Source organism: Dendrobates tinctorius, unplaced genomic scaffold (assembly GCF_039654945.1).
Source record: "Dendrobates tinctorius isolate UK_male_01 unplaced genomic scaffold, ASM3965494v1 ptg000090l, whole genome shotgun sequence".
NCBI lineage: Eukaryota > Metazoa > Chordata > Amphibia > Anura > Dendrobatidae > Dendrobates > Dendrobates tinctorius.
Window position 1 is genome coordinate 11191557 of NW_027361758.1, and position 13588 is coordinate 11205144.

At 41.9% G+C, this 13588-nt stretch overlaps 1 protein-coding gene across 1 annotated transcript in view; it reads left to right on the forward strand.

The window, feature by feature from the left end:
- DNAH10 (dynein axonemal heavy chain 10) overlaps nucleotides 1-13588 on the forward strand; it is a 309396-nt gene that overhangs the window by 283619 nt on the left and 12189 nt on the right. The window contains exons 73-75 of the mRNA XM_073586115.1: nucleotides 10857-11028; nucleotides 11369-11500; nucleotides 12529-12740. Of these exons, the coding sequence (XP_073442216.1) occupies nucleotides 10857-11028; nucleotides 11369-11500; nucleotides 12529-12740 (516 nt within the window). The remainder of the gene's footprint in view (nucleotides 1-10856; nucleotides 11029-11368; nucleotides 11501-12528; nucleotides 12741-13588) is intronic.

Here is a 13588-nt window from a genome sequence, read left to right on the forward strand (position 1 = left end):
GTGGTTCTGCACAATTTTGTTATGGCAAAGGAGCGGCCGAACTTTGACATGGATGAGCCTGCTGCCAACCCTTTGCCAGATTTTACTCAGCACCCTCTTCGGTCCTCAGTCGAAGTTGCCCAAATGAGGGACCAATTTGCGGACTACTTTTTATCCGATGTTGGTCGTGTAGCATGGCAGGATCAAATGGTTTAATAGTTTTGTTGTTTGTTAAAAATAAAATACATGTTTTTTTATACCTAGTGTACTGTGTCTTAATAAACTCCACTACTCACCTGCCCAGGTTAAAGTGAAGAAAGGGAAACCACCATAAAAAAAAAAATAAAAATATATATATATAAATATATATTTATATATATATATATATATATATAAATATATATTTATATATATATATATATATAAATATATATTTATATATATATATATATATATATATATAAATATATATTTATATATATATATATATATAAATATATATTTATATATATATATATATATTTATATATATATATATATATATATATATATTTATATATATATATTTATATATAATATATATATATATATATATATTATATATATATATATATATATATTTATATATAATATATTTATATATAATATATTTATATATATATATATATTTATATATATATATATATATATATATATATATATATATATAAATATATTATATATAAATATATATATATATATACACTCACTGGCCACTTTATTAGGTACACCATGCTAGTAACGGGTTGGACCCCCTTTTGCCTTCAGAACTGCCTCAATTCTTCGTGGCAGAGATTCAACAAGGTGCTGGAAGCATTCCTCAGAGATTTTGGACCATATTGACATGATGGCATCACACAGTTGGCGCAGATTTGTCGGCTGCACATCCCTGATGCGAATCTCCCATTCCACCACATCCCAAAGATGCTCTATTGGATTGAGATCTGGTGACTGAGGAGGCCATTTGAGTACAGTGAACTCATTGTCATGTTCAAGAAACCAATCTGAGATGATTCGAGCTTTATGACATGGCGCATTATCCTGATGAAAGTAGCCATCAGATGCCTGTTCTTAGCTGAGAGGAGTGGTACCCAGTGTGGTCTTCTGCTGCTGTAGCCCATCTGCCTCAAAGTTCGACGCACTGTGCGTTCAGAGATGCTCTTCTGCCTACCTTGGTTGTAACGGGTGGCAATTTGAGTCACTGTTGCCTTTCTATCAGCTCGAACCAGTCTGCCCATTCTCCTCTGACCTCTGGCATCAACAAGGCATTTCCGGCCACAGAACTGCCGCTCACTGGATTTTTTTTCTTTTTCGGACCATTCTCTGTAAACCCTAGAGATGGTTGTGCGTGAAAATCCCAGTAGATCAGCAGTTTCTGAAATACTCAGACCAGCCCTTCTGGCACCAACAATCTTGCCACGTTCAAAGGCACTCAAATCACCTTTCTTCCCCATACTGATGCTCGGTTTGAACTGCAGGAGATTGTCTTGACCATGTCTACATGCCTAAATGCACTGAGTTGCCGCCATGTGATTGGCTGATTAGAAATTAAGTCTTAACACACAGTTGGACAGGTGTACCTAATAAAGTGGCCAGTGAGTGTATATATATATATAAAATATATATATATATATATATATATATAATATATTTATATATATATATATATATATATATATATATATATATATATATAATTTATTTATTTTTTTTGGTGGTTTCCCTTTCTTTACTTTATACCGGATGGTCAGCCATCCAACTCTGAAAGGGATACTATATTTCATTTTTTTTTTTATTTATATATATATATATATATATAATATATATATATATATATATATATATATATATATATATATATATATATAAAAAAAAAAAAATGAAAAATAGTATCCCTTTCAGAGTTGGATGGCTGACCATCCGGTATAAAGTAAAGAAAAACAAACCATAGTGTACGGCGCAGTGTGTGCAGGCGGCGAAAGACACAATAACCAAACATTATTTTGAAATATAAATTTAACATTTATTTTACTTATTAGTTGTTGGAAACTGGGGGGTGTGGAGGGATGAGGAACGGCTTTGGGTGGAGTAAGGGGTTCTAGGGGAAGGAGGAACCAAAGAAGTGGGGGAAGGGAGCCGAGGCAAGGAAAGTTGTGAAGTGGGAGGTGAGGGAGGAGGGAGGGTAAGAGTCCTCCTCTTTGTTTTTTTATGACGGTGGCCCGTCGTCTTGCTGCTGTCCTCGCTTGAGCCTGAGGACTGGCTAGACCCCGGGGACCGCCTTGAGCCTCTGGACCGCCTTGAGCCTCTGGACCGCCTTGAGCCTCTGGAACGCCTGGAGGCTGTGGACTGGCTGGAGCTGGGGGACCGCCTGGCGCTTGTGGACCGCCTGCCAGGATCTTGTACCTGCTGTGGCATGCTGGTGGTGGTGGATGTCCTGGCAGGGGCCGTAAATATTGAATGCGGGTCCCCCAGCTGATGCTGCTCCGAGGTGGTGGTGCTGGTGGTGGTGGCGGTCCATGCAGGCGTGGTGGCTGTGGCGGTCCATACCGGGGTGGTCCTCCCGCTGGTGGTGGTGGTGGCGGCGCTCCAGGCAGGGGTGGTGACGACGGGCCATCCAGTGGTGGTGGCGGCAGCAGTGGTGGGCCAGGCAGGAGCAGCGCTTGGCATGGTGTTGGCGGGTAAGTGTCCAGCTGCACTCGGACTTGGGGCGGTATATTGGTGTCCGGCGAGGCTTGGAAGTGTGGTGGCTGTGCAGTGATATGCAGCAGAAGTAGGTAATGCTGTAAAACGAGTCAGGGGTGGCACCGGTGGAAATGCCACCGCTGACTGCTGCATAATCCTACTCTGCTGCATAGCCTGCATAAAAGCATTGTTGCAGGCCTGCATGACAGTCAACTGGAGGTCAGGGGTAAGGTGTTCCGCCGTGTCCCGAGCTATTTGGGTGTAAAAATGATGCACTGTGGTCTGGTCTGGCGAGGTCGACTTCCAGGCGCTCAAGGCGACCCTCGATAGACTTGTACCGTTGGTCCAAAAGGAGGAAACCACTCTCAAGTCTATCGGAGAGTGCCTTGAGGCTACTCTGAAAGACCGAGCTCAATTCAACGAACTCGGGCATGAGAGGCCTGTCCTAGGTCCTCTGCCGCTGCTGGCGGGAAGTGCCCGCAAAACCAGTGGCAGAGACCTGGGACAGGGGAACACCTGAGCGACCAGCTTCCTGGTCTCCAGATGACTGTGGTGCAGACCTGCAAGGTGCTTCCTCGCTGATGGATGGCTGGGAGGGGTCCGGGACAGCTTGATGAAGGACCGCTTCGGGCCCAGGTTGCAGGGTGCTGCTCCAGGTGCTGTGAAAAGAAAAGAAAGAAATTACTACCATAAATTAACAATCGCCAACTCCTGTGAAATAGAAAAGCACAGAATAAAACACAATACAACTAGAAAATACTTACGTTCGGGAGGCAAGGACCGGTCTTAAAAATGCCAAGGCACGATGGTATCTGTACTTCGTGCCGGTCCTTGCCGCAGCACCACTGCGAACCTTATTCTCCTGACGGATATCCCTGTTGAAGCGGTCCTTCATCGAGCGCCAACGGGTTCTGACTTTGTTCACTGTGGTGGAAAAAAAAAAAAAGAAAAAAAGTAAGACTATGCACTGGAGGCTGTGATCATCCAACTGTGTGTGATGATAGAAACTCCATGGAGTTAATAGCATCACACACAGTTGGGTGATCCCGGCCAAGATCACTGCTGCATCACACTGCATTTAAATACTTACGAAAATCCTTGCGGACCCGGGGAGAGGCGTTGTCCCAGCCATCCATCAGCGATGCGGCCACCTCGTTCCAGAGCCGCCGGATCACCACGTTGTCCGAGTGCAGTTGGTGACGGGTGTCCCACAACGGGACTCGCTCCTGGACTAGACGGATGAGCTCGTCGTTGTCCAGGGCGAGGTCCTCCTCCCGCTGTGGAGCCTAGAAAAGAAAGACAAACATTAATCTTTGAAAGATTTTAAAATAAAAAATCTTGAAAACTAGCTGAAGAGCCCGGCGCTGCCCGGGCATAGTAACTAACTGTGGTTAGTTATAGAAAATTATAATTATCCTCCATCCCATAGTCCCGTGCCCATATTCCATCATACATATCCTCCATCCCATAGTCCTGTGCCCATATACCCATCATACATATTCGCCATCCCATAGTCCTGTGCCCATATACCCATCATACATATTCGCCATCCCATAGTCCTGTGCCCATATACCCGTCATACATATCCTCCATCCCATAGTCCCGTGCCCATATACCATCATACATATCCTCCATCCCATGCCCATATACCCATCATATATATCCTCCATCCCATAGTCCCGTGCCCATATACCATCATACATATCCTCCATCCCATGCCCATATACCCATCATATATATCCTCCATCCCATAGTCCCGTGACCATATACCATCATACATATCCGCCATCCCATAGTCCCGTTCCCATATACCCAAACAAACAAACATACACACACACACACACATACACACTTTGAGCTTTAGATAAACAAGCCATGAAAAAATTATTTGTTTTAAATGAAAATAAATGCAAAAAAAGCAACAAACATCGAAAAAAACAACCATGAAAATTAAAAAAAAAAATAAAAAAATAAAAAAAATAAACCAGACTAGAAAATAAGTAAAAAAAAAAATAACAGTCCGTCTGTACTTACATCACGTCTTCCCGCCCGCACTTGGCCTTGCTGCTCCTGCCGTTCCTCCGGTGGTGGTGGCGTGATGGAGGATGAGGTCTGAAAATTAAACCAAAAAAATTAATCACGTGTTTATTTTTTCCAATCCATACGGAAGCATAGTACTCACTTCTTCTGCCTCTTGCCCTGTCCCGGGGACATATTCCTCACCAGATGAAGACATGCTGCAATAAAAAAAAAAAGAGACATAAGTACATAGAAATGTATTGAAATTTCAGCCAGACATTAGGTTTTTCATACTTACATTGGTGCAGCTTGTGCTGTGTGTCCACTCGTGAGCAATCCTTAAAGTATTGTGGAATCCCAGTGCCCACACCATTTTATCACCTTGGTTTAATTTTTTTTTTTACTGTCTAGACCACATTTCAGTCATGTTTATTGTAAAAACGCATGCGCATAAAAACGCAAGCGTGCGCAATACCATGCGCAAGTATTGCGCTCCCATAGGCTCCAATGTGGTGTTTTTGCGCATTCCGTGCGCATTCCGTGCGCATGCGTTGTTTTAACGAGACAGGGCGGAACCAAAAATGCAACATGTTGCGTCTGACGCGCCTGGCGCGAAAGACAAGAAAACGCATGCGCACGAAAGCGCAAGTATGCGCAAGACCATGCGCACATCATGTTAAATATAGGTGCGCAGTGCGCATGCGCACTGGTGCGCACGATGCGCTGCGCACAAAAGCGCAAATGTGAAACCAGCCTAACGTGCATATGTGGGGTTAGCAGCGTTATTATGCTGTCTGGCGCCTGCACGTAGCTGAATGCAGCTGGGAAAAAATGAACTTTATTTTCCCCGCCAGCATTCGGTATTTAGTCATAAGGGCGGGGGGCGTCGCTTGTTCAGTCACCGCTCTGAGTATACTGAGCAGCACCTGTAACCTCATCACCGGCCCTGACTGACAGCCGGCCGCAAGGTAAAGCCAGTGCCAGTCAGGGCCGGGGTGCGGCTACAGTGGCCTCACTGTATACTCAGAGCGGTGACAGATCCAGCGCCGTGCTGGTGGCTGAAGCCGAATGCTGGCGGGGACCGATTTTCCATACGAGAGTCGCACAAGTGTTCTCTGTATGGTCATCCGTGGGTAATGCATTTGTAATGCGATGATGTGATTTTCTCCCACCCATGTATCTGTATGACATGCGTATGGCTTTACATTTCTCACTGACTTTCCCCATTGAAAGACGTTGCTCAATGGGCTGAAATAAGGAAAATGTGTGCGTATTTGTCGCAAGCTAGATGAATGGTCCATGTGGCGTCCAAGTTTTTCTCGCACCCATAGGCTTGCATTGGCGAGTCTCGGCAACAATCGCAACATGCTATGATTTACACGCACGCTGAATACGCCCGAGAAAATAAACGGTGATGTTAGCTGCCCCATAGATTAACACTGGGCCTAGTGCTATGCGATGTTTTCTCGCATAGCACTCGTCTGTATCCTACGGTAGTGTGACGCCAGCCTTATTCACATTTTTTGAGACCCGAATTGTTTAAATGTTTCCTTCTTTTTTTTTTTGGCACGGTGAGCTGATGGTCTTGTTGATACAGTTGTGGCCAAAAGTATTGACACCCCTGCAATTTTGTCAGATAATACTCAGTTTCTTCCTGAAAATCATTGCAAACACAAATTCTTTGTTATTATTATCTTCATTTAATTTGTCTTAAATGAAAAAACACAAAAAGAATTGTCATAAAGCCAAATTGGATATAATTCCACACCAAACATAAAAAAGAGGGTGGACAAAAGTATTGGCACTGTTCGAAAAATCATGTGATGCTTCTCTAATTTGTGTAATTAACAGCACCTGTAACTTACCTGTGGCACCTAACAGGTGTTGGCAATAACTAAATCACACTTGCAGCCAGTTGACATGGATTATCTGTCCTGTGTCCTTGTGTGTACCACATTGAGCATGGAGAAAAGAAAGAAGACCAAAGAACTGTCTGAGGACTAGAGAAACCAAATTGTGAGGAAGCATGAGCAATCTCAAGGCTACAAGTCCATCTCCAAAGACCTGAATGTTCCTGTGTCTACCGTGCGCAGTGTCATCAAGAAGTTTAAAGCCCATGGCACTGTGGCTAACCTCCCTAGATGTGGACGGAAAAGAAAAATTGACAAGAGATTTCAACGCAAGATTGTGCGGATGTTGGATAAAGAACCTCGACTAACATCCAAACAAGTTCAAGCTGCCCTGCACTCTGAAGGTACAACAGTGTCAACCCGTACTATCCGTCGGCGTCTGAATGAAAAGGGACTGTATGGTAGGAGACCCAGGAAGGCCCCACTTATCACCCAGAGACATAAAAAAGCCAGGCTGGAGTTTGCCAAAACTTACCTGAAAAAGCCTAAAACGTTTTGGAAGAATGTTCTCTGGTCAGATGAGACAAAAGTAGAACTTTTTGGGCAAAGGCATCAACATAGAGTTTACAGGAGAAAAAAAGAGGCATTCAAAGAAAAAAACACGGTCCCTACAGTCAAACATAGCGGAGGTTCCCTGATGTTTTGGGGTTGCTTTGCTGCCTCTAGCACTGGACTGCTTGACCGTGTGCATGGCATTATGAAGTCTGAAGACTACCAACAAATTTTGCAGCATAATGTAGGGCCCAGTGTGAGAAAGCTGGGTCTCCCTCAGAGGTCATGGGTCTTCCAGCAGGACAATGACCCAAAACACACTTCAAAAAGCACTAGAAAATGGTTTGAGAGAAAGCACTGGAGACCTCTAAGGTGGCCAGCAATGAGTCCAGACCTGAATCCCATAGAACACCTGTGGAGAGATCTAAAAATGGCAGTTTGGAGAAGGCACCCTTCAAATATCAGGGACCTGGAGCAGTTTGCCAAAGAAGAATGGTCTAAAATTCCAGCAGAGCATTGTAAGAAACTCATTGATGGTTACCGGAAGTGGTTGGTCGCAGTTATTTTGGCTAAAGGATGTGCAACCAAGTATTAGGCTGAGGGTGCCAATACTTTTATCTGGCCCATTTTTGGAGTTTTGCGTGAAATGATCAATGTTTTGCTTTTTGCTTCATTCTCTTTTGTGTTTTTTCATTTAAGACAAATTAAATGAAGATAATAATACCAAAGAATTTGTGTTTGCAATCATTTTCAGGAAGAAACTGAGCATTATCTGACAAAATTGCAGGGGTGTCAATACTTTTGGCCACAACTGTACTACTTTGGAGAAGATACAATGTTTTGATCGCTTTTTCGTGCATTTTTTTTAGGGAAGTATGGTAACCGAAAAAAATTATTTCTGGTGTTTTGATATTTCTTTCTCATTACTTTGTTTTGTGTATCACAGTGATACCAGATAGGTTTAATTTTTTTTAGTTTTTACACTCCTGTATTTTTAATGGGGAAAAAAGGGTATGATTGGAATTTCTATGAATTATTTTTACATCTTTTAAAACTTTTTTTTTTTTTATTTCTTACTCTTATTTTTTTAGCCCCCTGAGTGGCCTTGAACCTGTGATCATCTGATCACTTATACTTTACAGTACAGTACAAAAGTATTGTAGTACAGTATGCAGAAAAATCTTGCACTGCTTTGAAGTTCAGCCCATGGTTTAGTTTCACAGGAGTACTAAGAAGGCCCACCATGGTAAACCAACGGTTCCCCACGATCATGTCGTAAGAAGGCGATAGAAGAAATCAGACTGACGGCAGCTGTTAAATAATTAACCCATTCACAACATGTGACATAAACATACGTCATATGTCATGTTCCTACATTTGATGCAGGCTCGCCAGCCAAACCTGCATCTTGCCCCACACATGACGGCTGATTTAACCTTCAACCACAACTGTTAACCTGTTAAATCCCACTGTCAATCTCTGACAGGGGCTTTTAACATGCACCATCAGGGGAGCGAGTTGTTCCGCACTCCCATAGGCGCACCCGTGACGTGATTGCTGGGCTCTGATAGGATGTCATGATAGCCAGGGGTCTGCTGAAGACCTCATGCCTGTCACTACGATCTTCCTATGAAAGCCAGGTTGTTGCTGGCGTTCATAGGAGATCATAATTTTATCTATACACAGTAGTGCTGATGCACTGCTATATAGCACAAGTGATCAAACAATCGCAGATTCAAGTCCCCTAAGAGGAATATTAAATATATTAAAAATTGAAGAAAAAGTTTTTAAAAATATGAAAAAAACAAAAGTTCAAATCACCCCCCTTATGTCCCATTAAAAATAAAACAATTAAAATGAAATAAAAAATACACATTTGGTATTGCTACTTTCGTAAAATTCCAATCTATTAAAATATAAAGTAAATTAATTTGATTGGTAAATGGCATAACGAAAAAAAATATCAAAACTCCAGAATTACTGTTTTTGGTTGCCACAACATTGTGTTAAAATGCAATAATAGGTGATCAAAACATTGCTGGTATCAGTAAAAACACCAGCTCAGGGCTCAAAAAATGACCACAGCCCCATATCCCAAAAAATCAAAATGTTACGGGTCTTGGAAAGGGGCAACAAAAGCAAAAAACATTTTCTTACACATTTCTAATTTTTTTTTCATCACGTAAATAAAAAAACTATACATGTTTGTTATCTCTGTACTCAAACTGACCTAGAAACTCATATTACCCAATCAGTTTTACCATGTAGTGCACATGGAAAATAAAAAACCCCAAGAAACATTCTGAAAGTGCATTTTTTTTTTTGCAGTTTCAACACAATGCAATTTTTTTTTACGTATTTTCCAGTACACTATGTGGTGAAATTAATGGTGTCATTCAAAAGTACAATTCGTCCTGCAAAAAACAAACCCCCTACATGGCTACACTGACAAATAAAAAGTTATGGTTCTTACAAAAAGTGGAGAGAAAAATGGAAAATAGTCACAGCATTAAGAAGTTAACAGCTGCTGGCGGAACTTAGTTGTGGTCATTGTTGTTAGGCACAGATGCAGGCTACTTAATTTAGATGGCATATACCACGTATAGAGCGTCCTCAGGTCCTGAGCCCGCTTCACATCCACACCATGACCAGCTCTCTGCCGGACATATAGCGTGAGAAATAAGTATTGAACATGTCACCAATTTTCTAAGTAAATATATTTCTAAAGGTGCTATTGACATGAAATTCTCACCAGATGTCGATAACAACCCATCCAATCCGCACAGGCAAAGAAATCAAACCAATTGAAATCTATCAGTTATTAGAAAGCATGACCTACCACTTAGTGAAAAATAATATCATCTGCTTCAACTGATGGCCTATACAAATGTGTCTCATTACCAAAGTGCCACACAAGAATTGTCTCATGATGGGTAAAACCAGTGAGCTGTCACAAGAGTATCGCAATCTGCAGCTGCCTTCATCGTTTTCCAGCGTCGCTCCCGTCAGTCTCTGGCGAAAAGTGACCTGCTGGCAGCTCCAGTGTTTCATGGAGCAGCGCAGAGGTAATTTTTCTGTACAAGTCTATAAGAGTCTCGTTCTGGCTCTCATAGACTTGCACTGGGAGCTTGTGATGTAGCTTCTGACTTCCGGCCAGTCAGAAGCTGCGCTCACAAGATGGCGCTGCAGGACCAGAGGGGTGCCAAAATCCGGTAGGGGATTTACATTTAAAGCGCCACTCCGGCAAACAAAACGCTGCAGTGGTGCTTTAATGAAAGGGGCAGGTGATTTCTATCCCATTTAGGCTATGTGCACACGGAGTTTTTTGCCTCTGCGGATTTTGTAGTGAAAACCGCAGATAAATACGCAGGACTAAAGTCCTGCGGTTTATCTGCGGTTTTGCCCTGCGGTTTTACACCTCATAATGGATGAGTGTGAAACCGCAGCGTTTCTGGCCAAAAGAATTGACATGCTGCGGATTGTAAACCGCAGCAAAAACGCGCGGAAAAATCCGCAGCATGTGCACTGCGTTTTCCAGTTTACCATTGAAAACAATGGTACTGTACAACGCACCTAAATCTGCTGCGGACCCGCAGCTGCAGAAACGGATCCGCAGCAGAATCCGCACCGTGTGCACATAGCCTTACTACGTGTAACTGCAGTGAGACAACTTATCTGTATCAGCTTTTGTATTGTAAGCTATTCACATTATTACGTTACTGTGTATTTCTGTAGGTCATGTATGGGGGAAGGGCCATTGACAGCTTTGATCGTCGGATTCTCACCACTTACATGGATGAATATTTAGGCGACTTTATATTTGATACTTTCCAACTGTTCCATTTCTACAAAAATGACGATGTTGATTACAAAATTCCAAGTGGAGACAAAAAAGATGATTTTGTCGGTAAGATCAGTGTTAGGATTAATAAAATATTTGTCATAACGATCAGGGCAGGAGACTGACCTTAATCTCTAATTACATGATAGCAGCCTGTTAGTGGCTCGTGACTTTAGTGTAGACTTTGTTTCATATGAATCCAATTTCTTTCTTGCTCTTTTCAGTGGAAACAATCAGCAGGTGAGTTTATGTCAAAATATCCTGTGCCGCACAATAAAACACTGTATTAAAAAAATGAATAATGAGTAGCATTACTTACTTAGATACTGAAAAACTGGAAAATATTTTATCAAACCATTTTTTTTTTTTATTTGAATCTATTTCATATATTCATTTTGGTTAACAGAGGAAATAGAATCGCTTCCCCTTGCAAATACCCCTGAAGTGTTTGGTCTGCATCCAAATGCTGAAATTGGATACTACACACAGGCAGCTAGGGATATGTGGTCTCACCTCCTGGAACTACAGCCACAGACAGGTATGAGAATTGGCATCACCTAGTTATAATTTTGTTTTCTGCTGTTTAAAGAAGTTGTCTGGCTACAGCATATTGATGACTTATCCTTTTCTATAGCTCATCAATGTTAGATCTGTAGTGATCCTATTCATATTTCTCTGTTCTGCAGTACCTGGCAGCAGCCGCTACATAGTGAATGGAGCTGTGATTTGCCACTGCATTCAAAGTGGTTACATCTGGCACTTACCAAAGGAAATAACATGTCAGACCCCCACGTATCTCATATTGATGTATCTGGAGAACCCCTTTAATGCTGCATATTGATCATCGTTTAGGAATATTGGAATGCCCTTTGCAATACAGAAATTCAAGGTTAAGTCCAGCCATGGACTCACATATTTAGCCACAATTAAAGTCTGAATAAAACTGCAAAATAATGTGTTACATGATGCCACTGATTATAACTTAGTGCCAGTTCCTCTTTAAAGCACCACTCCAGTGTTTTTTTTTAAGTTTTAAGTTCAACGCTGGAGTGGTGCCACTAATGTAAGTTTCTTGACCGTAATATTATATTTACCAGCTCACATCTTCTGCTGTTCTTGGCGCCGTTCCGGTCCCAATGTGCCACCATGTTGTGACTGAAACTTCTGACTGACTGCAAGTCAGAGGTAACGGTCACAAGCTCTCTATGTAAGTTTAAGAGAGCCTTGTTCTGGCCCCATTCTGGCTCTCATAGACTTACAATGAGAAGTGACTTCCGCATCTCCCAGCAAACACTGGAGCGATCCGGCAGGTCACAAAATGCTGGAGGCCAACTTGTGCAGCACCGAGAACAGATTAAGATGGCAGCTGATAAGTATGAAATTAGGGGCAGGGAACTTAGATTAGTGCCACCATTTCAGCAGTAAAAGATAAAATGCTGGAGTGGTGCTTTAACATACCCACAGTTTGTATAACATTAGCCCACTGTGTACAAAACTTCACGGGTGGAGCTCATCTCACCAGCCTTATCTTTGCAGATGAAAATCTTAGCTGTACTATTTCTACAGGTGAATCGGGCAAAGGTATAAGCCGGGATGAGTACATTGGGCAGGTGGCAAAGGATATTGAGAACAAGCTGCCGCAAGTATTTGATCTGGATCAAATTAGGAAAAATTTTGGACTAGAAATATCACCAACCACAGTGGTGTTACTGCAGGAGCTAGAAAGGTTTAACAAGCTGATCGTACGCATGTCCAGGTCTCTAGCTGAACTTCAGAGGGTGAGTACAATGATGACATGGTGCCATCTTTCTCAACCCATCAGCCTTTTTATCTTTTATATTGGCAAAGCTTTTATATCAAACACTAACACTTCATTCCCAGTCTCAGATAAACTCTTAATATGGTAATTATTACTACAAATAGGAATAACGGATCATTAATACTGGGGATAACAAACAATTATTTCATCCATCTGTTTCTCTTTCATATGGGGGACTACACTTTTCACATACCCCAAGAGCAGACAATAGAGCAGGTGGAGGCATTGGTCTGCTCCTATCACCAAAATGTACTGTTAGGTCCATATATATTTGGACAGAGACAACATTTTTCTAATTTTGGTTCTAGACATTGCCACAATGAAATTTAAACAAAACAATTCAGATGCAGTTAAAGATCAGACTTTCAGCTTTCATTTGAGGGTATCCACATTAAAATTGGATGAAGGGTTTAGGAGTTTCAGCTCCTTAACATGTGCCACCCTGTTTTTAAAGGGACCAAAAGTAATTGGACAGATTAAATAATTGTAAATAAAATGGTCATTTCTAGTACTTGGTTGAAAACACTTTGTTGGCAATGACTGCCTGAAGTCTTGAACTCATGGACATCACCAGACGCTGTGTTTCCTCCTTTTTGATGCTCTGCCAGGCCTTCACTGCGGTGGTTTTCAGCTGCTGTTTGTTTGTAGGCCTTTCTGTCTGAAGTGAAATGCATGCTCAATTGGGTTGAGATCAGGTGACTGACATGGCCATTCAAGAATATTCCACTTCTTTGCTTTAATAAACTCCTGGGTTGCTTTGGCTTTATGTTTTGGGTCATTGTCCATCTGTAGTATGAAACGACGACC